This window comes from Pan troglodytes, chromosome 11, assembly GCF_028858775.2.
Source record: "Pan troglodytes isolate AG18354 chromosome 11, NHGRI_mPanTro3-v2.0_pri, whole genome shotgun sequence".
Classification (NCBI taxonomy): Eukaryota; Metazoa; Chordata; class Mammalia; order Primates; family Hominidae; genus Pan; species Pan troglodytes.
The window spans coordinates 5323460-5347218 of NC_072409.2; the positions used below are offsets into that span (position 1 = coordinate 5323460).

At 58.6% G+C, this 23759-nt stretch overlaps 1 protein-coding gene across 15 annotated transcripts in view; it reads left to right on the plus strand.

Annotated features, from left to right (window-relative positions):
* RALGDS (ral guanine nucleotide dissociation stimulator) overlaps nt 1-23759 on the plus strand; it is a 51119-nt gene that overhangs the window by 10860 nt on the left and 16500 nt on the right. For 2 of the 15 annotated variants that reach the window (XM_016961958.4, XM_016961959.4), the window contains exon 1: nt 16917-17146. The exons of 9 other annotated variants lie outside the window; for them this stretch is intronic. In XM_016961958.4, coding sequence (XP_016817447.1) covers nt 16964-17146 — 183 coding nt within the window. In that variant the 5' untranslated portion in view covers nt 16917-16963. Of the gene's footprint in view, nt 1-7229; nt 7389-8844; nt 9204-16892; nt 17147-23759 lie in introns of those variants that run through there. 4 more of the 15 variants (XM_003312367.6, XM_016961965.4, XM_016961962.4 and 1 more) reach the window with 4 other exon arrangements.

Below are 23759 nucleotides of genomic sequence, written 5' to 3' on the forward strand. Positions count from 1 at the left end.
AGGGGTTAACGGGACAGTGGGTGGCAGGAGGGTGGGACACAGCAGTGTCCCTCAGACCCAGGGCCCTAGAGTCCCAAGGGATTGCGCTTCTCTAGCCCTGGGGAACTTCTTGCAGGCAAAGGACTGTGAGAAAGAGGGCAGCGGGCACCAGCCCTGCCACCTCCTGGCAGCCAGCCAAGGCCCTGTGCCCTCTCCAGAGGCCAGGGCAGCTTAGGAGGTTCCCTTCGGAAACAGTAGCCCCACTTCCCAGGCCCTCAGCCCCTTCAGGCAGGCGGCAGGCTGGTGGCGGCACCGGGCACACAGTGTCCCTGGCACGGCAGGCAGCCTCCCAACCACAAGGGCCCGTTTGTCCTGGTTCCCCTGGCCCGAGTGCACTGGGCGACCAGGGCCTGCTGGACACAGGGGCCTGAATGTGGGCTCAGCCCCCATCCCCCATCCTCACCAGCCACGGCTGTGCCTTGGGGAGGGGTCTCTTTGCCCACACCAGAGCAACTTCTACTTACCTGTGAACAGAGACCCATTCCCCAAGAATTGTTCCTGGGCCAGGAATTTAGGAAGGGAAAATCCCCTAGGTTAAACCAGGGCCAACCTGACCACCTACCACCGCCTCCACCGTCCCAGGGCAGGCTGGCTTCTGGGAAACTCCAGGGCCCTGCTTCTAAGAAAAAGGGCTCTTGCTTCCCAGAAAGCCTGGCTGCCTTCCTCCTCGCTCTTCCCCCGCCTGGCTTGCCTCTGCCTCTCTTCTCAGCCTGGTTCCTGGGGGGAAAGCACTTTAATGGGAGGGAGCCAGGTGAGCAGAGGCGGCCCCGCCCTTCCCTGGCCCTCCGCCCCCCTGCCCTCCCTCAGGCTCCTCTCTAGCCTCATCACCTCTTCCAAGGAGCTCTCCTGGTGATCTTCCCACAAGAACCTCCGAATATTTTAGAGTCTGGCCCGTCGAGCTCACTTGTTCATCTAGGCATTTATGGAGAGCCGGCTGTGTGCTAGATGCTGTTCCAGGCATCAGGACCCTGGGGAACAGAGTCCCTGCTCTCAAGGAGCTTACAAACTCCCCGCCATGGGGGGCATGAAAGGACCCCGTGGTAGGTGAATTGTGTTGTTTTGTTTTGAGACGAAGTCTTGCTCTGTCGCCCAGGCTGGAGTGCAGTGGCACGATCTCAGCTCACTGCAACCTTTACCTCCCGGGTTCAAGCGGTTCTCCCGCTTCAGCCTCCCGAGTAGCTGGGACTACAGGCGCACCACCACACCCGTCTATTTTTTGTATTTTTAGTAGAGATGGGGTTTTACCGTGTTGGCCAGGCTGGTCTCAAACTCCTGAGCTCAAGTGATCCGCCCGCCTCGGCCTCCCAAAGTGCTGGGATTACAGGCGTAAGCCACCACGCCCAGCCTTGTTTTGTTTTTTGAGACGAAGTCTTGCTCTGTCGCCTAGGCTGGAGTATGCAGTGGTGCTATCTCAGCTCACTGCAACCTCCACCTCCTGGATTTAAGCCAGTCTCCTGCCTCAGCCTCCTGAGTAGCTGGGATTACAGGCACGCACCACCATGCCCAGCTAGTTTTTTTGTTTGTTTGTTTTTGAGATGGAGTCTTGCTCTGTCGCCCAGGCTGGAGTGCAGTGGCACGATCTTGGTCACTGCAACCTCTGTCTCCCAGGTTCAAGCAATTCTCTGCCTCAGCCTCCTGAGTAGCTGGGGTTACAGGCGCCGCCACCACGCCTGGCTAATTTTTGTATTTTTTGTAGAAACAGGGTTTCACCATGTTAGCCAGGCTGGTCTTGAACTCCTGACCTCATGATCCACCCGCCTCGGCCTCCCAAAGTGCTGGGATTACAGGCGTGAGCCACCGCACCCGAGCTAGTTTTTTTGTATTTTTAGTAGATGCAGGGTTTCACCACATTGACCAGGCTGGTCTCAAACTCCCGAGCTCAAGTGATTCACTTGCCTTGGCCTCCCAAAGTGCTGGGATTACAGGCGTGAGCCACCGCGCCCGGCCAAGGTGAAATGTTTTAATGTCCCTCCTTCCATCCATACCCGCGCTGCCCCCTCAGCCCTCCTGGCCTGTCTGCAGTTGTAGCACCTGCTCCTGCCCCATGGGCCCCATCAGCCTTCCCTGTTCTGTTTTTGCCTTCTGGAGCATTCTTATTTTCAAAAATGCATTTTACTTATTATGACCCAGGCCAAAGGTGATTTTTATGTTTTGTGTTTTTCCCTGGTCTATTGCTGGCACTTGAATAGTGCCCGGCACCTAGTAGGTGTTCAGTAAATTCGCGTGGTCTGGCTGTGTGAATATAGTTGTGCCCCGGGCCCTCTCTGTGGTCTGCAGACAGTGCAGGCTACAAACTCTGTTACTGATCCTCATCTCCTTCAGTAGAGAAATGGACATTGTTTAGAAACTCTATGGCAGTTGACATTGCTGCAACATTTCAGCTGCATTTTCCAGAAGTATCAGCTGGCCTTGAATTCAAAATAAGAACTCTGGTTCTTCCCTGCAGAGGATGCCACCTTGGGGTGCCGTTTTTTGACACGGAGCATGTGCCAGGCCCTATCTTGAGTGCTTCCCATCCAGTGTTTCATTTCAGCATGCAGTCTTTTTGAGGCAGAGATGTTCCCTGTTGATGGGCTAGAACCAAGGCTCAGCAAGGGAAAGGAACCTGCCTGGCTCACCCAGCTCCACCCAGCCAGGAAGTGACAGGATGAGGGTTTGGCCCAAGACTCCTGACACTGTAGGCCCCAGCTCCCAGCCACTGCTTGGATCCTTACAGTTAGACGTTGGGTTCCTCCTGGAGCTGGACCTGGGGGCAGGCAGGGTTGGGGAGGGGAGCTGCGGTGCCCTTGGCAGGGCTGGGTCCTGCTGGGCTCAAAGCCAATGGGAGTGGCTGGGGCAGGGCCTGGATTCTTGGATCCTCAGCTTCTTGGCAACCTGCGTGACTCAGTGGGCTGGTAATAGGGGCCGGCGGGCAGGCAGCCAGTGCAGGGGAGCCCTGCGGTGGGTGAATCAGCCAGTTGCTGAATTACTGTCCTGCCTGGGGTGGTGCCAAGCCCCAACTGCCAAAATAAGCACAGCCCCTCTTTGCCTTTCTCTCCCCACTCCAGGGTGGCCCACCTTCCACATGCCTTGGCAGGTGTGTCCTGTGGCTCTGCTGCTCCTGGGAGTCCCCGGGTCTCCCTAGCCTGGAGCAGGGGAAAGGGCCTCCCCACTGGGGTGTGCAGCCTTCCACAAGTCATTCTGTGGCTCTGCCTCCCCACCACACACAGGGGCCCTCCTGTGAACTGGAGGTCATTGAGATACTTGCACCCTGAACTTAGAAGGGCACCGTGAGGATAAAATCACCTTTGACTCTTTATGAAGAGTCATAAAGAGTCTTCCTGCTAGGAGTTTGCAGGAAGGAGTGACTGGGAGCGCAAACCTGAGAGTCAGACAGGATTGGAAGCCCTGCTCTGCTGTGTGGCTTTGGATGACCTTTGTGCCATCTCTGAGCTTCGTCCTCAAACTCACCTGCAAAACCTGCCTCACATATCATGATGGTGAAATGATACCCGCATTGGCATGGCAGTGCGTAGTAGAAATTATCAGAGGGTTGTTGACTCTGGTTTAGGCGCCAGGTTGGAGGCAGCAGTGATCAGCAGAAATGGAAGTCAGAGTCCCCAGCCTAGGCCTCCTACAGGGGACAGACCACCCACCCCAGGGACAGGGTCCCAGCAGCGTCAAGTCTGTGTGCTGCCTGGAACAAATCTACTTGTGATCCTTAATTTGGAACAGAATAGAGGAAAGCAAGCAGCCTTGGGGGCCGGACTTACACCCTGCCTTGGCACTAACACGCTGTGTGACATCAGGCAAGTTGTTCGCCCTCTCTGGGCCTCAGTTTTCTCAGTTTTACAACAGAGATGATGACTGTGGTTTCATCCTTCTGGCAGAGGCTGTCTGGAAAAGTGCTTTGTCCCCACTGAGGTGTGCTAAAGGTGGCGCCAGACTAGGCTCTAGGGTACGAAGGGGTGTCAGGAGTTGATCCTGCCTCCCAGGCTTCTGAATGTGGCAAGAATTTGCCTCCGGGCTGCACGGTGACAGGTGTCAGTGATGCCCCCGTCCCTGGGAGTCTCCTAGTCAGAGCCAAAGAGGGAGGGGATGCCAGGCATAGGTGCAGCCTCCAGGGGCAGGATCTGTCTCCTGCACGACCACAGCATCACTACCTAGCAGAGCCGGCTGGGCCTGAATGTGTGTTGAGCGACTTGACGGGGCCTCAGGTTCCCAGAAGCCAGGGGGAGGGGAACTGGAGTGTCCCCCCAGCTGGACTCCGAGTCTGGCCAGCAGCTCCCTGAGTCAAGTTAGCAGCAGGAAAGAGGAGCAAAAGCCAGGCCTCGGCCTCTGCTATCTGCTTCCTGGACAGGATGTGGTGCCGAGTAAACAGCTTCGCGAGGAGTCACTGCTCTGGCTCTGAGTCACAGCTCCTAGCGACAGCTGCACAGTGTTTGTAAACAATGGGCCTCGCACCCGGCCAGGGCCTGCCCCTACCTAGAAAGGTGCCTGTGGGTTGGGTTTTGCTAGCCTGGGCTTGTGTGTGTGGCCAGGTGCATTATCCCAGGCCACCCGGCGTGCTGGGCAGAGCATCGTGGGACCACTGGTAGGTCGTGTGTCCTGGGAGAAGCCTGGGGTCAGGGTCGTCGTAAGCTTCATGCACAGTAGCTGGAAATGTTTGTGCCATGTATGGCCCTCACTAGGCCCAGCTCCTGAAGGCAGCCAGAGTTGGGGTGGGGAGGCTGCAGGTGGAGCTCCTCCAACGGGCCTCACCCCCAGGCCCCAGCGCCTCGGCTGTCCATGGCAGTCTTCGTTCCAGGCAGTGACAGTGATGTGGCGCGTCACGTGGCGGCCTGGCCAGCAGGGAACAAAGACCCTGCTCTCCCCCAGGCTGGCGGCAGAGGCAGGGCCAGGGACCACGTGGGTGGGAGGAGGGGCGCATGGCCCTGCTGCTCCCCTCCTGCCAGCACCACCTCCTCGGGACTCCTGCATTTCTGCGTGGCAGCTGGTGCTGCTCCTCCTGCAGCCTGACTGTGTCAGCAGTCCCTCGATGGCCTTTCCAGCAAGCTCAGTGCCCACTGCCCTGGGTAGCCCTGCCCACCCTGGCTCCGAAAGGAGGAGCCCCAGGATTAGGCCCTGAGGCCAGGCTGACCTGTGCTGGAGGTGGGGGCAGGGGAGATATGGGGGTAACAGGCTTGGGAAGCTGGGCTGGAGTGGGCTATTCAAGAATAGCGCAGAAAGCTTGTGTGAGAGATGCAAGGCCCTGCAGAGGGCCTGGTACCCGGGAGCTGCTTGTCCAAGCAAAGGCATTAGCTCACAAACACACCAGCAGGGTGGCCTGGTTCCCTGCCACTTCCCTACTGGTCCCCCACCCCCACTATGAAAGTTGAGCACTTCTGGCCAGGCACGGTGGCTCACGCCTGTAATCCCAGCATTTTGGGAGGCCAAGGCGGGCGGATCTCGGCGTCAGGAGTTTGAGACCATCCTGGCCAACATGTAAAACCCCATCTCTACTAAAAATACAAAAATTAGCTGGGCTTGGTGCCGCATGCCTGTTATCCCAGCTACTCGGGAGGCTGAGACAGGAGACTCGCTTGAACCCGGGAGTCGGAGGTTGCAGTGAGCTGAGATGGCGCCACTGCACTCCAGCCTGGGTGACAGAGCGAGACTCCGTCTCAAACAAAAAAAAAAGAAAAAAAGAAAGTTGAACGCTTCTTTCCAGGGCCTCTTTAAGCCCCCACCCAACCAAACATGCACACACTGTAGGAAACACCTTCTCGGCCACTGAGCCCTTCTACGGGGCTGGGCTGCGAGGTCACACTTTGCAGACAAGGAAACCGAGGCTCAGGGAAAGCCCTCCCCACCCCCTCAAACCATGTGGTAAGCTCCCTGTTAAACCTGGAGTGGCAGCCGAACCACACCACACAATGCCCACAGTCACATGGCCAGGCAGTCAGCAACACCGGGGTGAGAGGCTGAGGCTGGGGACAGTCTCGGATCCCTGCTCAGATACCAACCCCTGCCGCCTGCCTCACCCAGATCCTGCCTGTCTGCACAGGGCGTCTCTCCCATTAATAGTGTGTACCCAGACAGTGACCTCTTCGCTGGTCCCCTCTCCCGGGACCGGGCCTGCCTTGCAGTACCCATCTGTGTGTGCTTCTACATCAGCAAACATTTCCAAGCTATCTGCTAGGATCCAGTTACAAGCCACACTCTGAGCACTGGGCAGACCCTGGACTGCCATCTGGACCTTGCTGTCAGGGATGGAGTCAGGCTATGGCACTCCTGGCACAGGGGCAGCATCCACCAACATTGATCAAATGTCTGTTATGTGCCTGGCACCGGGGCAGGCATGTAACCCTGTGGCACCTGAACTCCTCAATCCCCGCTGGAGATGATCATTGCACATCGGCCAAGCATGGCCATGAGCCGAGCCCATGCTGAATTCTTGTGGAATCCTCCAGCGCCCTTGTGCCCATTTTATAAGGAGCAAACTGAGGCCCAGAGATGCTAAATCATTGGCCCAGGGTTCCAGAGTCCCTGGGGATCAGAATTTCAGTCCTGGGCTGACCAATTCACAGCCTGGTTGGCTCTACTGTTCCTCGAAGGTCAAGGTTGAGTCACTGTGCGCAAGAGAGGCCAGTGGTGATGCCTGACTTTCCCAGGGGACAGGGCCTTGGAGCCTGGCACAGAGGAGGAAGTGTGCCAGATGAAAAAGAATAGGGAATGGGTGGCTGGGGCAGGGATGGTGTTGCTGCATTAAGACAGGGGTGTTGGAGAAGGCTGCTCTGACTGGGGGCCGAGTCCTGAGACCAAGGGGGAAGAACATGGTTCCCAGCAGAGGACGCTGGCAGCTGGAGTTAGTAGGAGGGGGCTGTGGGCAGGTGAGGACTTGGGATTCTCTTCTGGGTGGGACAGAAATGGTGGAGGGATTTTAGTGGAGGTGACTTGTTCTGGCCACAGGGTGAGTACAGGGAGGTAGGTTTCAGGGCCCCCCTGAAACCCTCTAGCTCCATTTCTCTGATGCTCCCCCACCCCAGCCCAGCCCACCGCCACATGCCCACCCACATCCCCTGAGAGTCCCCACCCTGAGGGTGGCAGAGCTCCCAGGCCCTGAACTGTCTGCTCAGTTGGGTCCCCTAAGGCCCACAAAGCCACCGGAAGAGGATGTGAGATGCTCAGAGGAGCAGGGCTGGGAGCGAGGTGCTGCTGGGGCAGTGTCTGGGCGGGAAGCCGGGCCCCGGGGCCTGATGTGCCTGTGGGGACACTCCACAGCCCCTGCCCACACCCTCTCCTCCCCGCCTCTGCTGTTCTGCTCCCTGCCCTGTGCCCTCCACTTGCAGCCAGGGACTGGGCATCCACCCGGCCAGGGTCCCAGCAAGGTAAGGAAGTAGCTGAGACTCTTGGCCTCTGACTTCGCCCTGGCATCTCTGGGCTTTGGGGTTGGGGCTCTGAGTGTTCTGGCCCCCAGGTCAGGATGGAAGGAGCGTCTGCAAGCTTTGCAGAGCAGCTGGACAGACACTTTTCCTGTGAGATCTTGGGCAAGTCCCTGCTCTCTCTGGGGCTGTCTTTCCACTTGTCAGACAGGTGTGTTGGATGCGTCCGATGGCTTCCAATGTCTGGTTTGCAGCAAAATGAGAAAAACAGGGACAGGGACAAGGTAGTAAGTTGTGTTGTTGTGGTGGTGGTGGTGGTGGTTTACAACGCCAGTAGTCACTCTAGTAAATTATTCTAAAAGCCAAATGTACTCATTTCAAGCCTGCCCTTCTTTCTGATGGCAGCCCTTTCTTGTTACCTTTGGTGGTGTTTTTTCTGAATGGTGGGAGTAGTGGTAGTAATATTATTATTTTTTACCACCCTACTTAATGAAACAAACCATTGGCAACCCCTACCCCTGCGCCCAATTAAAATGAAATCTTGTGGCCGGGTGCGGTGGCTCACGCCTGTAATCTTACCACTTTGGGAGGCCAAGGCAGGTGGATCACCTGAGGTCAGGAGTTCGAACCAGCCTGGCCAACATGGCAAAACCCCATCTCTAATAAAAATACAAAAAAATTAGCCAAGTGGCTGAGTGTGGTGGCTCACGCCTGTAATCCCAGCACTTTGGGAGGCTGAGGCAGGCATATCACGAGGTCAGGAGTTTGAGACCAGCCTGGCCAATGTAGTGAAGCCCCATCTCTACTAAAAATACAAAAATTAGCCATGTGTGGTGGCATGCGCGTGTAGTCCCAGCTACTCGGGAGGCTGAGGCAGGAGAATCGCTTGAACCCGGGAGGCAGAGGTGCAGTGAGCTGAGACCATGCCACCGCACTCCAGCCTGGGTGACAGAGTGAGACGATGTCTCAAAAAAAAAAAATTAGCCGAGCATGGTGGCGTGTGCCTGTAATCCCAGATACCTGGGAGGCTGAGGCAGGAGAATCACTTGAACCTGGAGGCAGAGGTTATAGTGAGCCGAGGTTGCACCACTGCACTCCAGCCTGGGCGACAGAGCGAGATTCCATCTCAGGAAAAAAAAAAAAAAAGAAGAAGAAAGGAAATCTCGTGCCTGGGTGCCAGGGATGGAAGAGCTCAGGTCTAGGGGGTAGGGAAGCCTTCCAGAACAAGTGAGTGGGGTCTCCTGCCTGCCTCCCAGTGCCTCTGGCTAGACTCACATCCGCCTGGTGGCTCTGCCGACCGAACCCTGTTTTGATTTGGTTACTTGTATCTATCACCTTCCTGGCTCTGTGTGGTCGTTTCCAGGCCCCCGACACAGGGGGAATGGGAGTGGGGACTTGGAGAATTAAGGGAGAAAGCTAGGCTAGCTTGGGGCAGCCTCTCCACTCATCCTCGGCTGGCCCACGGCCTGGTACGAGCGGGAATTCCTGGCCCTGCCTGTCACAGCAGCAGGTATGACAGCCACGCGGGTGACACCAGGCCCAGGCACTCGGGTGCTCAACTCCACTAGGGCACGCAGGCGACGAGCACACTGGCAGAGGGCCTCCCGCAGGGCCCACTCCCCACCTGGCTCTCGCCCCACCATGGCCCGGGAAGCAGGCCAGGTTTGTGCCAGGCCTGCCGTGCCCAGGGGGAGGAAGGGCTCTGTGTTCTTTGCCTGTGTCTCTGTGGTGACCGCCAGGAGAAGGGCCATCGCCCGTCGTGCTGCTCTCCAAAGCCCGACACCTTGGCTGGCACCTCTGCCAGCACCGGCCACCACCGAGGTGAGTTTCCAGGGCAACCAGTGCCTCTGCCGGGGAGGGGCTGGGTGGGTCACCGCCGAGCCCCAGGCATGGGAGTTGCTTTCCCAGGACTCCCTTTCTTCCCTGCCAGAACTGGTTGGAGGAGTTTGGAACTCACAGGGGAGTCTTCATCTCCCATCTCGGGTATGAGAGAGGAGACTGGGGGTCTGCGCTGCTGCTGGTGCCCGTGTGCACACGCTTGGCCTCCCCAGCTGCCCCCAGCCCCACGGGTCAGTCCAGGGTGGCTGCGGGCTGTCCTGGCAGCTCCATCCAGAGGGTGCTTCTTGGATTACCAAGGACTTCTGTGCACTGCTTCACTGTCTGCTCCCCTGAGAAGCCTGAGAGCCTGGTGCTATGACGGTTACTGTCCCCATTTTACTGATGGAGAAACTGAGGCCCCAGGAGGTGAAACTAAGGCTAGGAAGACACAGAGCAGGCACTGGAACCTGAATCTGCACTCCAGATCTTAAAAGAGTTCCCCAAACCCACAGGAAAGAATGGCCCCTTGGGGCTGGCTCATCCCAAGGCCCCCTGTGCTGTGACATTTCCAGCTGGCACTTTGTGGAGCATTTCCAAGGAGTCCGGGGCCAGGATGGCGGCTGACCACCCTCCAGGAGGGGAGATCATGGATGCCGGGGCCCCTCGGGGTGTGATGTGCCCCACCTATCACAGCTGTGGGATAGACGTCTCTGCCTTGTGATCAGGGCCCCTGGGCTTGGGGATAGGTACTAGGCTGAGACTATGGGACCCTCTGGGCCTTTGGTCCCTTCCTCAGCCAGGTGTGCCCAGCGCCCCCCGCAGCCCCTCTGCGCCCTGTCTCCTCGCTTCTGTCTGCCTGCTGCCTCCCTCTCCCGCTGTGGTCCTCCGGCTCACTTTTGGGTCTTGGGTTCAGTTTCCCTCTATGTCTTCCTCTCTCCTCTGCTTCCCTCCACTTCGGCCTGTCACATGTTGAATTGGTGGCCCCTCGGGGGTGGCAGTGACTCCTCACAGTGCCAGGCAGCGAGCACTGCAGGAGTGGGAGACAGCTGTCCGAGCGGCCCCCGATTTGCAGCCCATGGATGCATTTGTTCCTCTGCGTGCCTCCCCCTCAATATGCCGGGGGTGTACCCATTTCCAGGGGATGACAGCAGGGCCCCACAGCGAGCCCCAGGCTGATCTGGAACCCTCTGCATCCCCGTCCAGGGCCGTTTGCACTGCTCCCGGCATCGGCACACCTTGTTCCGGTTGTGCTGGGACAGCAGCGCCCCGTGAGGTCAGAGGGTTGCTGTCACATCTGCCACCCAGTGTGGTCTCCTGGAGATTTCAGTGGTTCGGTGCTTCGCTTCTCACCTGGCCAGCTCTGAGTTCAGCCTCTCGCCTGTGGGGACCCCTGCATCCTGGGGGCAGAAGGAGGAGGAAGAAGCCACCAGAGGTTGCCAGGAAGCCAGTGGCAGGGGAGGTGGGGCTGAGCCAGGCCCGCCCGCTGTGCCGGGAGTTCCCACGCGTGGTCCAGCTGCATCACCTCCTGCCAAGGTGTGTGCTCACCCGCCCACAGAGGGCCACCCCAGGACCTAGGCAGGGTAGGAATGGTGACGTCAGTGTTGGGAAATGACCAAGGAGCGTGTCCAGGCCTCACCCTTTTCATGTCCTCCCCAGGCTCTAAATATAGATCACAAGAGACAGAAAGGGGTCAGTGACCTCCACCTGCCCAACAGGAGGTGACAGGTTTTCCACCAGGGCCTGACCTGAGTCAGGGTACCTGGCTGCCATTCCTCCCGGCCTTGGCCAAGCCCAGGTTGGAAAAGGTGATGGCCAAAGGCCACAGTCGCCCAGACACTGCCCTGTGCCCAGTTCCTGCTCTGAACTGCTGTGTGTCCGGCAGCCCCCAGAACTGCACCCCAGGCCCAAAGCCCACTGTCTGGGGCCCTGCGTTAAGGCAGGCCTGGGTCCCGACTTGAAGGTCCACAGGGGCAGCTTTTATGATCTGCCTCTCAGGTACCAGCCAAGGATGTACTGGCCAAGGAATGGGTGGAAGGAGGGACGCACCAGCCAGACAGAAGGGGCGGCATGAAGAAGGAGCTGCAGCAGTTCTGCTGAGAGGGAACCTGGAGTGGGGAGCTGGGGCCACACCAAGCCAGTGGTCTTCTGCCTGAGGGCAGTGGGGGGCTTCGCGGGATCAAGACCCCACTGGCCGCGGTGTCTGGGTATGGGAGCAGGGAGAAGAGGGACCACAGAGATTCAGCCTGAACACACCTTTTCCCTAAACGAGACAGCTGCTCAGGGGCCGGAGAGTGACGTAAGATGCCCAGGGAATCTCTCCTCGCCTCCGTCTGCCTGCTGCCTCCCTCTCCCGCTGTCCCTCGCTGTGGTCCTCAGGCTCACTCTTGGTTCTTGGGCTCAGTTTCCATCTGTGTGTCCCCCTCCGTCTCTTCCTCCTCTGCTTCCCTCCACTTCGGGTTGTCACATGTTGAATTGGTGGCCCCTCCGGGGTGGCAGTGACTCCCCAGGGTGTCGGGCACTGGGCACTGCGGGAGTGGGGGACGGTTGTCAGAGCGATCCCCACACATGCCCTGGCTACAGGGGGCAGCTGCAGTCAGCTTCCAGCAGCACTTGGGAACACAGACCCGGTGTGGTCAGGTCACCCAGAGTTACAGGAGAAGAGGGAAATGTGGGTTTTTATGTGAAGTCACCTGACCTTTTACTGTTGGCTTAAAATTTTAAAAACACTTCGCAAGCCAAACAAAACACATGCGTGGGCGGGATCTGGCTGCCAGCTGTCAGTTCACAGCCTGCCTTTTAAAGTTCCTCTGCGAGCAGCGTCCCGACTTCCGAAAGGTCTGTGCAGCCGTGCTCTCCAGGGGCTTGTGGTTGTAGCCCCCAAGGAAAGGCAGGTGCACGTCCCGGGGGGAGGTTGGGAACCTGGGAAGGCTAGGTGGGGGTGTGGGGGGGCGTGAGCTGGGGCAGGAGGGAGGAAGGGATCGACGCCGATTCATAAGAACCCCCCACTTCCGGGCAGTGCTTAGTGATCTCGAGAGTCCTTAGTTCCTCCCAGCAGAGGCTCCAACCGCCAAGCACAGGGTTGTCATTGGCCTTGAGTGTCAAACCCACCCAAGTTCACCTGGACTGCCCCCAGCCACCTCTGATAGCCCCATGTGGGCATCTGGACTCGGGTTCTAGCTGCCCACGGCCTCAGTCCCCACAGCAGAGCCCCCAACCCCTTTTGTAGTGAAGATGCCATCAGTGACCCCTGTGCCCACAGAGAGTAATACAGGAAACGGTGAGCCTGGCAGGAGTCACTGCCCGGGGTCAGAAGTTTGTAGCCCTCTCTGGAGGACTGCTGGGAGCCTCAGAGGCATCAGAGGGTGAGTCTCAAGCTGTGTCCTTTTTCTTCTTTTTTTGAGACGGAGTCTTGCTTTGTCGCCCAGGCTGGAGTGCGGTGGTGCAATCTCGGCTCACTGCAACCTCCACCTCCCAGGTTCAAGCGATTCTCCTGCCTCAGCCTCCCAAGTAGCTGGGATTACAGGCACGCATCACCATGCCAGGCTAATTTTTTTTGTATTTTTAGTAGAGACGAGGTTTTACCACGTTGGCCAGGCTGGTCTTGAACTCCTGACCTCAAGTGATCCACCCAGCTCAACCTCCCAAAGTGCTGGAATTCCAGGCGTGAGCCACTGCGTCTGGCCATTTTTCTTCCTATAACTTTTATTATGGATAATTCCAAATAGACACAAAAATAGAGAAAATGGCATAAAGACCCCCAGCTTTCACGACCATCGGTGCAGGGCCACTCTTGTTCACCTCTCACTGCCCCACTCCCTGCCCGCCCCTGGAGATGTTTACATGAATCCCAGGCATGTGATGCCATCCACAGATAGCCCAAGATGTAACTCTACTAGTGACGGCAACACCATTCTCACACCTAAAAAGATGTCTAATGTCATCCAATATGTAGCAGTGTTCAGACAATCCACGTCTTATAGTTGTTTTTTTTAAACAGTTGTCTTGCTGACATCATGATCCAAAATCCACACATTGCATTTGTTAGATGTCTCTGACCCTTCTTTTAGTCTAGTTTCCGCTTTCTTTTTCCTCTGAAATGTATTTGTTGAAGAAACTGGGTTGTTTGTCCCATAGAGGTTCCCACAGCCTGGATTTGTGGATTGCACCCTTGTGGTGTGTTGAACATGTTCCTCTGTCCCCTGTAATCCCACAAATGGCAGTTATATGCAGAGGCCTGCCTTGATTTAGGTTTGGGTTTTGAGGAGAACACTGTGAGTGGTGCTGCGTTCCTCCACTGGTGACACACGCTGTCCCAGGATGGCCTTGCCCTTGGTTAGGGTGTCCCCACAGCTTGCAGGAGGCACAGGAGGTCTCAGGAGAGGGTCTTGCATGCAGGAGGTGTCCCATGAATGCCAACCCCAGTTGCTAACAGTGTGAGGCAGAGTCAGGCCCGCCCGATCTGAGGGCATTGGGCAACACATCCTGTGCAGGGAACTTTATCTGTGCCTTCATTAGGGGGGCATGTGTACCTGTGTTTCTGTCTCTATGTGTGTGTATCTGTGTTTATGTCTCTATATCTGTGTGTCTGTGTCTATCTCAAACTTGTTTTTTCCCTTTTTGTGGAGAATGGGGTCTTGCTATGTTGCCCAGGCTGGTCTCCAATTTCTGGGCTCAAGAAATCCTGCCTCTGCCTCCCTAAGCTCTGGGTTACAGGCATGAGCCACCACGCCCAGCCTCTGTGTCTGTCTCTATGTCTCTGAGTAGGTATGTCTCTGTCTGTGTGTGTCTATCTCTGCGTGTGTCTCTGTTCCAATGTCTCTGTGTGTGTGTCTCCGTCTCTAAATGTGTGTGCCTGTGTCTGTCTCTGTGCGTCTGTGTCTCTGTGTCTGTCTCTATGTGTGTGTGTGTGTGCCTGTGTCTCTGTCTCTATGTGTCTCTGTGGGTCTGTGTGTGTGTGTCTGTGTCTCTGTCTCTATGTATGTGTCTCTGTGCGTGCATCTCTGTGTATCTTTGTGTCTCTGTGTGTGTGTGTGTGTCTGTGTCTCTGTCTCTATGTGTGTGTCTCTGTGCGTGCATCTCTGTGTATCTTTGTGTCTCTGTGTGTGTGTGTGTCTGTGTCTCTGTCTCTATGTGTGTGTCTCTGTGTGTGCATCTCTGTGTATCTTTGTGTCTGTCTGTGTCTGTGTGTGTGTGTCTCATGTACAGCCAGAGCAGTGATCAGGCTTCCCAGAAGTTGGGAGGGGAGTCCCAAAGGTAGGGGAACAAGGCAGGAAGAGGAACTTTGTAAAAACAGACACCGGCCAGAGGGACTGGCTAAGTAATGCCCTCCCCCGCCCTGGCTCCTGTAGATGATATAGTCAGATGGGAGGGAGCCAGGCCAGCCGCGTTGGGGGGTTTAGTGTGATGAATTCTTTACTCTTCACCTCTCCAGCCTCCTTGGGGCCACCCCTCGCCCTAGCACCCAGGACCTTCAAGGCCAGAATAGTGGTGATTCCTCTATGTCCTCATGAGTCACTTGTCCTTCTGGGCTATAAAACGGGTGGGCGCTTGTTCCCAGGCGCATCACTCAGCGAAGGAGATAAAGAGAGCAGAGGAGATAAAGTCAGTGGCAGGCAGCTTCTGGACTTTCAGTTTCTGGAGGCATTGGGAGCTTGGCCCCAGAAGAAAGGAATGGGAGGAGGAGCTTAGGGCCAGAGGGCAATGTCTTGGTCACCTCTTTGTGGCCCTGTGGGGACCTCCTGCCTCTAAATACGCCTCACCCACATTACCCTCCCTGGCCAAATGGCTTGGAGGCTTCCTAAACAGCCTCTAGGGATCTCCATCCCAAATCAAATCTACCCATCTTGCTTCTTAAAAAAAAAAAACAAAAACAGGCTGGGCGTAGTGCTCCTGCCTGTAATCCCAGCTCTTTGGGAGGCCGAGGCAAGCGGTTCACTTGAGGTCAGGAGTTCAAGATCAGCCTGGCCAACATGGTGAAACCCTGTCTCTACAAAAAAATACAGAACTAGCTGGGCATGGTGGCAGGTGCCTGTAATCCCAGCTCCTCGAGAGGCTGAGGCAGGAAAATCACTTGAACCCAAGAGGCGGAGGCTGCAGTGAGCCGAGATCACACCACTGCACTCCAGCCTGGGTGACAGAGTGAGACTGTCTCAAAAGCAAAATCAAAAACAGCATTTATCACATAGAGCTGATTATTAAAATACTGATTTTAGAAATTAGAAATTCAGAGAAGTAAAATGAAAACCAGTAGAGCTTCCACCCAGCTGCAACTTACACCATAATTTTTGTGAAGTAGGCCCTTCTAGTCGTGTGCACATGGGGGTCTTGTTCTGAACGGATGACCTGCCGCCTCACTCCAGTCACAGTGGAAGTGTTTCGTGGGTGTCTGAGGATTGGCACTTGGGAAGGGGGCAAGATGTGCTCGTGGAATGTGCTGTCTGGTCCCACCCTCTCAGTTTACAGATGGAGAAACTGAGGCCCAATGGTACGGACCAGACCTGGGGAGGTTGGCATGGCCAGGGCTGCTGGCAGCAATTGCTGGCCTCCATGAAGACTGAAGGCTGAGGCCAGGGCAGGCCCAGTGATGGGTGAGGCATGAGGAAGGGTCCCATTCATTCATCCATTCTCCTGGCCCTGCTGTTAAGCCCCAGGCTGTCTTCCTTCCTCACTGGCTTCCAGAAAGAGTAGTTGCGGATCTCCCTGTCCCTGCTTCCCCTTCAGCCCCAGCAGCCCCACTTCCACCCTGAGACCAGGGATGTCCAAGCGACAAGCAGCCCCAGCTGACAGGCCACGCAGCCATGTGCTCTGCCCAGCGTTGTCACTCTTGATGCCTTCCTCCTTGTCAGATGCCTCTCAGCCCCAACCTTGGTGCCTTCCGCTCTCCCCCACCTCCCTGGCTTGCCCTCCTCTGAGGGTGTCTGTAAGGGGATAGTGTGGGGCTTTGCCCCAAAAATGGTAGGGCCCCACTCTCTGACCCTTTCCCCCACTGCACACACAGCCCCACACTCAGGATTTCCAATTGCACTGACAGGGTCACTGAACACATGGTCAGCCTCTCCAAACTCCGCCTGAGCCTGTAGTCAGGTGCAGGTGCTGAGTGCTGAGTGCTTCATGTCCATTACGTAATGTCATCCTCCCCGCAACTGTTTGAGGAAGTCATTTTCACTACCCAGATTTTCCAGATGAAGAAACAGTGAGGCTCAGAAGGGTTAAGCAACTTGTGGAAGGCCACAGAGTTGGGGAGAGGCTTTGCTGGAATTCGGGGTAGCTGACTCCAGGGCGGCTTCCCCACACATCATCAGCACGTACACATTTCAGCCCTACGCAACACACGCACTGCAGCAGCGTGACACGCAAACGGTGCCTAACCGGGGTACCCAAGGCCCCACGACACACGTGACGGCCGGTCCTCCGGGAGACCCAGCCAACGCGCACCCCTCGACCTCCCCGGCCCCGCCCTCTTTGTTCAGACCCCGCCCCTCCAGGCTCCCGGTCCCGCCCCGGGTCTGACCTCGGCGGGGGCGGGGCCGCGGGCGCGCGCACGCACGCGTCCCTCGGACTCTCCGGTTCCGCCCCTCCCTGGCCCCACCCTCTTCCCCTCCGGCCCCGCCCCCAGCCTGACATCAGCAGGGCCGGGCCGCGGGCTCACAGCGGTGGCAAAGCCCAGCCGCGCGGGCCGCGCCGCCGCCCCCGCCGCGCGCCGGGCCGGCCCCGCGCCCGCGCTGCCCCGGGTCCCGCGGCCCGGCCCCCGCCGCGAGCCTTCCATGGTGCAGCGCATGTGGGCCGAGGCGGCCGGGCCTGCTGGCGGCGCCGAGCCGCTGTTTCCGGGCTCCCGGCGGAGCCGCAGCGTGTGGGACGCCGTGCGCCTGGAGGTGGGCGTCCCCGACAGCTGCCCGGTGGTGCTGCACAGCTTCACGCAGCTAGACCCCGACCTGCCGCGCCCGGAGGTGGGTGAGCTGGGGCGGTCGGGCGGGGGGTGCGTCGGAGCCTCCCCACCCGCGGCAGAGCTGGGCAGGTCGGGGCGAGCCCCGGACGGGGCCGGGCGATCCCAGCGGGCCGCCTCCCTCCTCTCTCCTCCATAGGTGGGGGTCGAGGCCTTCTGCAGAAATCAGCCAGCAGGGTGGGCAGTGGGGGCTGCCGCCGCGCCCCGTCCAACAGTAGGGACCACGGCTGGGGTTTTGCGCCCCTCAATACCGTCCCAGGGCCTGCTGTCACCAAGGCCCCTGCAGCCCAGGTGGACCTTTTTCTGCGGCACTGTCCCTGTTTACATCGGTGGCCTGTGCCTTATTTCACTCAGTTCCCACCCAGGGCCCGCAGCGCGTCGTTAGCCTTTACGATGCAGGTGTGGAACAAGTGGTCGGGAAGGCCAAATCCTAGAATCCTCAGAGGTGATGAGACCATAGGGGCCTTCCAGACAGACCCTACTTGGGGCAGATGTGGATCTGGTGACCAGGGACATCGGGGCTGCTCAGAGCGGGGTGGGGGGGGGGGGGGTCGGGGGATGGGGTGGAGCAGCAGGCCTCCAACACGTGGGACCAGATGTCCTGGTGGTGAGGGGAGGAGGGTGGCCCAGGCCCAGGGCGGGCAAGACTTGTTTCTGCTTAACTGGAAAGAGTGCCAACACCCTGAATCGGTAAGGACTGGGTAGGATTCAGAGAAGGGAGTGGTGTACCTGTGATGGATGGAGGGGAGGGTGACTAGGTGAGGGCGGGGGCTTGTTTCTCGTGTGCCCTGGGTCTCTGGGTGGTGCCATCTGCCTCCCACCTGACTGCTGCTGACTACACAGCAGAGGGAGTGGAATCCAGAGACGCCCCCCTCGCCCTGCTCTGCCTGGGCACAGGGCCTGCACAGAGGCCATTCCTGGATCGGGGGCTCAGGGCCCATCAGAGCTTTGGCTGGGCTGCAGCCTTCACAGTGAACCTCCTGAGTCCCCGTGCGGCATCGTGTCGCCTTGGTGCGTCTCCAGTCGCTTCATGGCTTTAGACTGTGGCGCGTTGTGATTGCTGGCGATTGTTAGCCTGAGTCTCGTGCCTCTTGGTGTCCCGGTACCTAGACAGGGCCTGGATGAGACTTGTTTTTCCGCCCAGTGTTGGGCAGAGCTCTTGGTGGGGGAACACCCCACGCCTGAGAGACCCTTTCCTCCTGAGCTTGGCAGATGGCCGGACCAGACGTGTTCCCTCAACCCTCATCTATCCAGGGCTCTGGTCCTCATTGGCGGCTGGAGAGGGACCCCTGGGAGGGTGGGGGTGGGAGGCTGACACCAGCCCAGTGCTCATCTGGCTTTCATTACCTCTGGCAGCAGCTCGGGCTTTGTGTGCTGGGAGGGTCCGGCCGAGCGCTCACAGTGGCCGTGCAGGTTCCCTCTCTCCGTCCCTGAGGAACTGAGGGAGAGGCAGAGCTGAGCCCCACCCCTGCCTGGGGGTCTTGTCTTCCCTCTCTCTGGCCCTGGTGCTCCTCGCCCAGCCTCAGCACTGAGATCCAGACCTCAACTGCTATTTAGAAATCAAAGGGGAAGCTTCTGGCTGGGTCAGGAAAACCAGGATCCTGGCAGGAGAGGAGGCCACTGCCGGAAACTGAACACAATGACCATTTACCAAGGGCCCAAGGGAGGGGGCGGGGAAGTCCCTGTCCCTCCTGCCAACACCCCCTGTCCTGGGGCTGGTTTCCTGGTGTCTATGTGGCCTGCCAGAGCTGACGCTGCGCACTTGGTCCCTGTCCTCTCTGAAAACCACCAGACAGTTTCTGCCTTCCCCCGCATCCCTGTTTCCCTACCTAGCTTCCACCCGGTGCTTCCCTCTGGGCTGCCAGATGTCCTCACATCTGGGCTTCCGCTTATCTTCCCGATTCTAAGCCAAGCCACCAATGACCCAGCTTGGCCTGCACAGTTCTTGCTTTCTGGAGGTGACCTGGTCCGTGCCCCCATCTCTGGACAGGCTGTTGCTTTGGCCAGACAAAAAGTGCAGGTTGTGGGCCACCCCCTCACTTCATCTGCCTTAGACCAACCCTACAGAGTAGGTGCCAACACCACCTTCTAGGAAGCTAGGGGGTCAGAGGAGGGAAGTCTCTGACCTAAACACCCGTGCAGCCAGCACGGGCCGCAGCCAGGATTTAAGCATGGGCTGTGTTCTCTGTGGCACCTACTGTGTGCAGGAGCCACCAGGAGTCAGAGGAAGCCCAGGCAGCCCAGAAGCCCTGAGGTCAGGTGAGCAGTAGGGAAGCTTATGGCTCAGAGGAAGGCAAAAGTGCTTTGGGCCACAGGACGCTGGGGAGAGCTACCTGGAGGAAGCAAGCCCAGAACTGGACCCCACAGGTTTAAGATAACAGCTAATAAGAGCCAGCAGGTTTTGGGGAGGTCCTTGGCTAAGTAATTTGCATCATCTCCTTTTGGGGTCAAGAATGTTAAGAGCTCACTTGACAGATAAAGTCACTGAGGCAACAGAGGTGAATTAGATTGCACAGAGTGACCAAGCTGGTCAGTGGCAGGGTCAGGATTCTGACCCAAGGCCTGAGGGCAGTTGCAGGTGGGCTGGAGTGAAGAGGGCTTCTCTGTATTCACAGGGAGCATCTCCCTTCAGCCTCCGGCGTCTTCCCACTGTTTGATCTCTTGATCACACGGTGTGCAGGTCTTCGGTTTAATCCCCAGGGCTCATGAGCACTTTGACACTGAAGACCCCAAGGCAAAGGGCCTGTCCCTGTGTGGGTGTGTGTCCCTGCATGCATGTGTACAGACTCTGGTCTTCCAGGAGAGCTTCCTAGGTGACTCTGAAGGGGCAGCCCCCAGGACCCTCAGGTTCCCCTCTTGCTCTACTCGGGAGGGTCCCCCAGGAGAAGAGGGGGACCAGGCTGGCTGGTCCTGGGTCTTTGTTCCTTCTCCAGGCGGGGGATGCTCAGGCATGCTGGCCTGTTTCCCGGGAGGCTCAGGAATGGCCCTGGGAGATATCAAGCTGCTCGTTGCCAGAGCTGGGGTCTGATTCTTAACCTGGAACTTGGGCATTTCCAGGACCTGTCTGCATTGCCAATGAGAAAAGAGTGGGGAGATTTATCACTGGCCCTCTGCGGGCAGGCTCTGAACGAGCCAGTGGAGCGGTTTCAGGAAGCTGCACCCAGGCAGTCAAGGACTGGTTCCCAAGGGCTGCTGGTTGGCCGCCCAGATGGCTCCCATGGCGTGGTGCCACCATGCTGTGGCCACCCAGTCCCAGGGTTGGACTTCCAGCCTTGCAGGCCCAGAATCACTGTGTTCCCAGATATACAGCACCAGCAGAGCAGTGCTCCCCATTTGATTGTTAAGGGGCAGACACTGATGCCTGCAGCCTCATGCAGGACAAGCTGAGCTTTGAGCAGACCCAATTCTCCCAGTTCCGCACACCTTGGCTGCCCACGGGCGGGGGAGGCAGTGGGATGGCAGCCCAACAGTGGCTTGGCGGGCGGGGCAGGACACCTGCGTTGGAGGGTTTTGGCGTCTTCCTCCATGGGGAAGCTTGCATGCTTTGGCAGCCTCCCCTGCAGTCATTCCTGGAGACTTGTGTCCATCTCAACCGAGGGGCAGGGAGCCTGGGCTCTGGAGAGAAGAGAGCTATGCTGGGATGCCAGCTCAGCCCCCTAGCAGATGTAGACGTGCTCCTGAGCCTCAGTTTCCTCATCTGTAAAATGGACATGATGCCAGCTCTCCTGTTAGGGTTCTGGTGAGGACCCTCGAGTTAGACAAGAGGCCTGAGGAGCAGCCTGCACAGCACTTGGCACAGTGGACAGGTAGCAGCTGCCACAATGAGGTTTTCTGATTAGGTGCCAGGGGAGCGGCCTGACCCTTCCAAGTGCCCTGGGCTCCTCGGGTGCGTCACCTGGCACCTTCAGCATGGCACTTCCCTGGCCTGGTGTCTTGCAGGCCTTTTGCCCAGGGCACGTCCACAAACCTCTCGGAGATGCAGGTGCTGGAAAGCTGGCCCTGCCACCCTCCCCTGCGAATTTGCTGTGTGACCTGAGGAAATCTTTCCTGTCTCTGGCCCCTCCTCCACATCTGTGCCACAAGGGGCTGGACTCTGCTCCAAGCCTGAGACTGTGGCAGAGGCAGCACCAGGCCTGGGTGGGTCCCAACAGGCCAGGGTTCAAATCCCTGTTCTGGCGGCCACGTCCTGGCTCCTGACCTGGGCGAGTTCCTCTCAGGCTGTTTCCTTGTCCATCAGGCAGGGCGTTAGGAGGATTAAACGTGATGGGTGTCCAAAGGGCCTTGCACCCAGGAAGTGCCCGCATGTGCTGGGCACTGTAGCTGGTTAAAGTTGGGGCTGCCCTGCACCCCCTTGGGACCAGCCCACCTTCCTCCTCAGCTGCCACCAGCCACGCCCCTCCTGGGCCTGGCCCTGTGTTCACCTGACTGTCAGGGGCTGGGCGTGGACAGGGACCCTGGATGCCCAAGGCTTGCGGCTGACCTGGAGGTCTGGTTCTCCCTCCTCCTGCTTGAGGCACGATTTTCCCATCAGTGAGTAGCAGGGCACAGGCCGGCAGGGAGGGTTTCTGGAGAGATGGGCCGGCCTTTGCGGGGCTCAGCACTGGTTGGTTCCCAGCCTCCACTTTCTGAGGCCAGGGAGCATCCTGGTGGGCAGGCACCGCGTGTCATCCCGGTCTGAGGCCGCCTCTGTGGGCTGCCGTGCCCAGGATCAGGAGTGTGGCCCACCCACACCCCGGGCTGGCCTCCTGTCATCTTGATGCTTTGTCTGTGCGCTGGGGATCAGGGTTGGGTCCACCCACCCGGAGCTGGAGGGCAGGCCCGAGGGCAGGAGGGTCACGGACACGAGGCCCTTGCGTTCCACCTCCCTTGATGGGGCTCGTGGTCCGAGCTCATGACTTGAGAAGTCCTGGGCTCTCACCTCTGGCTCAGCCAGCACACGCCCCACTGGCTCCTGTCCTCGGGCGTGGGTCCCCACCTCTGTAGGACGGAGAAGGGCACAGCAGCGTGGGCCCCGCACTGTCACAGGAGCCTGGGCTCTGTAGAGAGCGAGCAGCCTTCTGTGATGCGTTTTACGTTTGGCTTCTGTATTGGAGCGGAAAGCTGAAGTCAGAAAGCTGCTCCCACCCACTGGGTTTCAGGGTGACTCAGCCTCTCTTTACAGTGTCCCTCGGCTAGGTCCCTGAGCCTTAGGCAGGCCTCAGACAAGTTTCCCTCAGGTTTTTACAGCCCAGCATCCGTCGCCGGCCCCAGGGGGATGTGATGTCAGGTGTTGTCCGGTACCATGCCATCAGGTCCCAGTGCCGGTCACCGAGCTGTGTGCATTCTCTCTTGACCCCCACTGTTGCCTGTGACAGGTAGTGCTGCCCTCCCCAGATGACACACCAAGGCCAGGGGCCAGGGGCTGGGCAGAGCCAGCGAGAGACAGTGAGCTGCTGTCTGGTGGGCCAGAACTGTGAGGTGCTGGCAGGGGGGTGGCAAGCACCCCGGGGTGACCTCTGGTGACTGGGACCTGAGCAGCAGCTCAGAGGGGCTTGGGAGGTCCCCCAGGACAATCTCACGCACACGGAGGCTCTGCCGTGAGCCTTTCCACACACAGGCCCGGGGAGGACCAGGGGCGGAGCAGGCCGAGGTGCAGGCTAGAGCCCTCTCCTCACTCCGCTTCAGCCCTCAGCCAGGTCTCCTTGGGAGGGGCCGGTGAGTTCCTGGAGCCCTCCATGGGGCAGGGGGCCACTAGCTACGGTTTCCAAGGAATGGCGTCTGAGTCCGGAGCTGCACCAGAAGGCTGATGCTGGGAGGAGGTGCCGTTGGCCTGAGTGGGGAGATGGCAGGGCTGGGGCAGGCCCCGTAGGGTTCCTCAAGACCCTCACTATTCTACCCATAGGGAGTCTGGGTTTGGCCTGTGGCTTCCTCCTGTCAGCCAGGGACACGGCATCCTGCTGGCCTGTCACTCTGAGAAGGCCGATCAGATGACACACTCACCAGACACCACCAGGCCCTGTTTCCCCTCCTCATCTTCAGGGCTCTGGGCTGTGTCCCTGGAGACATTGGGGTGTGGGGGCCCCTGCTCACCGGGGACCCCATGCCACCTTCACTGCACTGACCCAAATGTTAGAAGGCCAGACAGTGTGTTTACAGGCACAGCTGCCGACTGGGTCCCAGAGCCCAGGGACATCAGCATGCCTGCTAGGGGTGGGACAGGAGTGTCCCTTGAGGACACAGCCAAGCACGTGGTGTTCTTTTCTCCTCCTAGCAGTCAGCTCATAGCGGCTGCCTGGGCACCTGCCCTCAGGGGAAAGCGTTTTCTCTGCATCAGCTGTTCACTAGGCCGTTCCTGCTCCTCCCGCTCTGAGCTCCCAGCCCGGCCAGAGTGCCCTGGGGCCCAGGCGCTGCCCAGATGGGCTGTCTGCTAACAGGGTGACCTAGGGTGGCCTGTGGGTGCTGGAACCCTGCCTTTCTTGCTGCAGAGGGTCCTGGGGCAGCTGCCAGGGCTGTTGGCTGCTTTCTTTCTCTGTCCTGTGAGGGGGCAAGGGATAGAGGCCTTACTCTGCCACTTTGTTCCCAGACCCCAGGGCAGCTCTCTCTGGAGCCTGCACCTCTACCATCTGAGCAGACGGTTT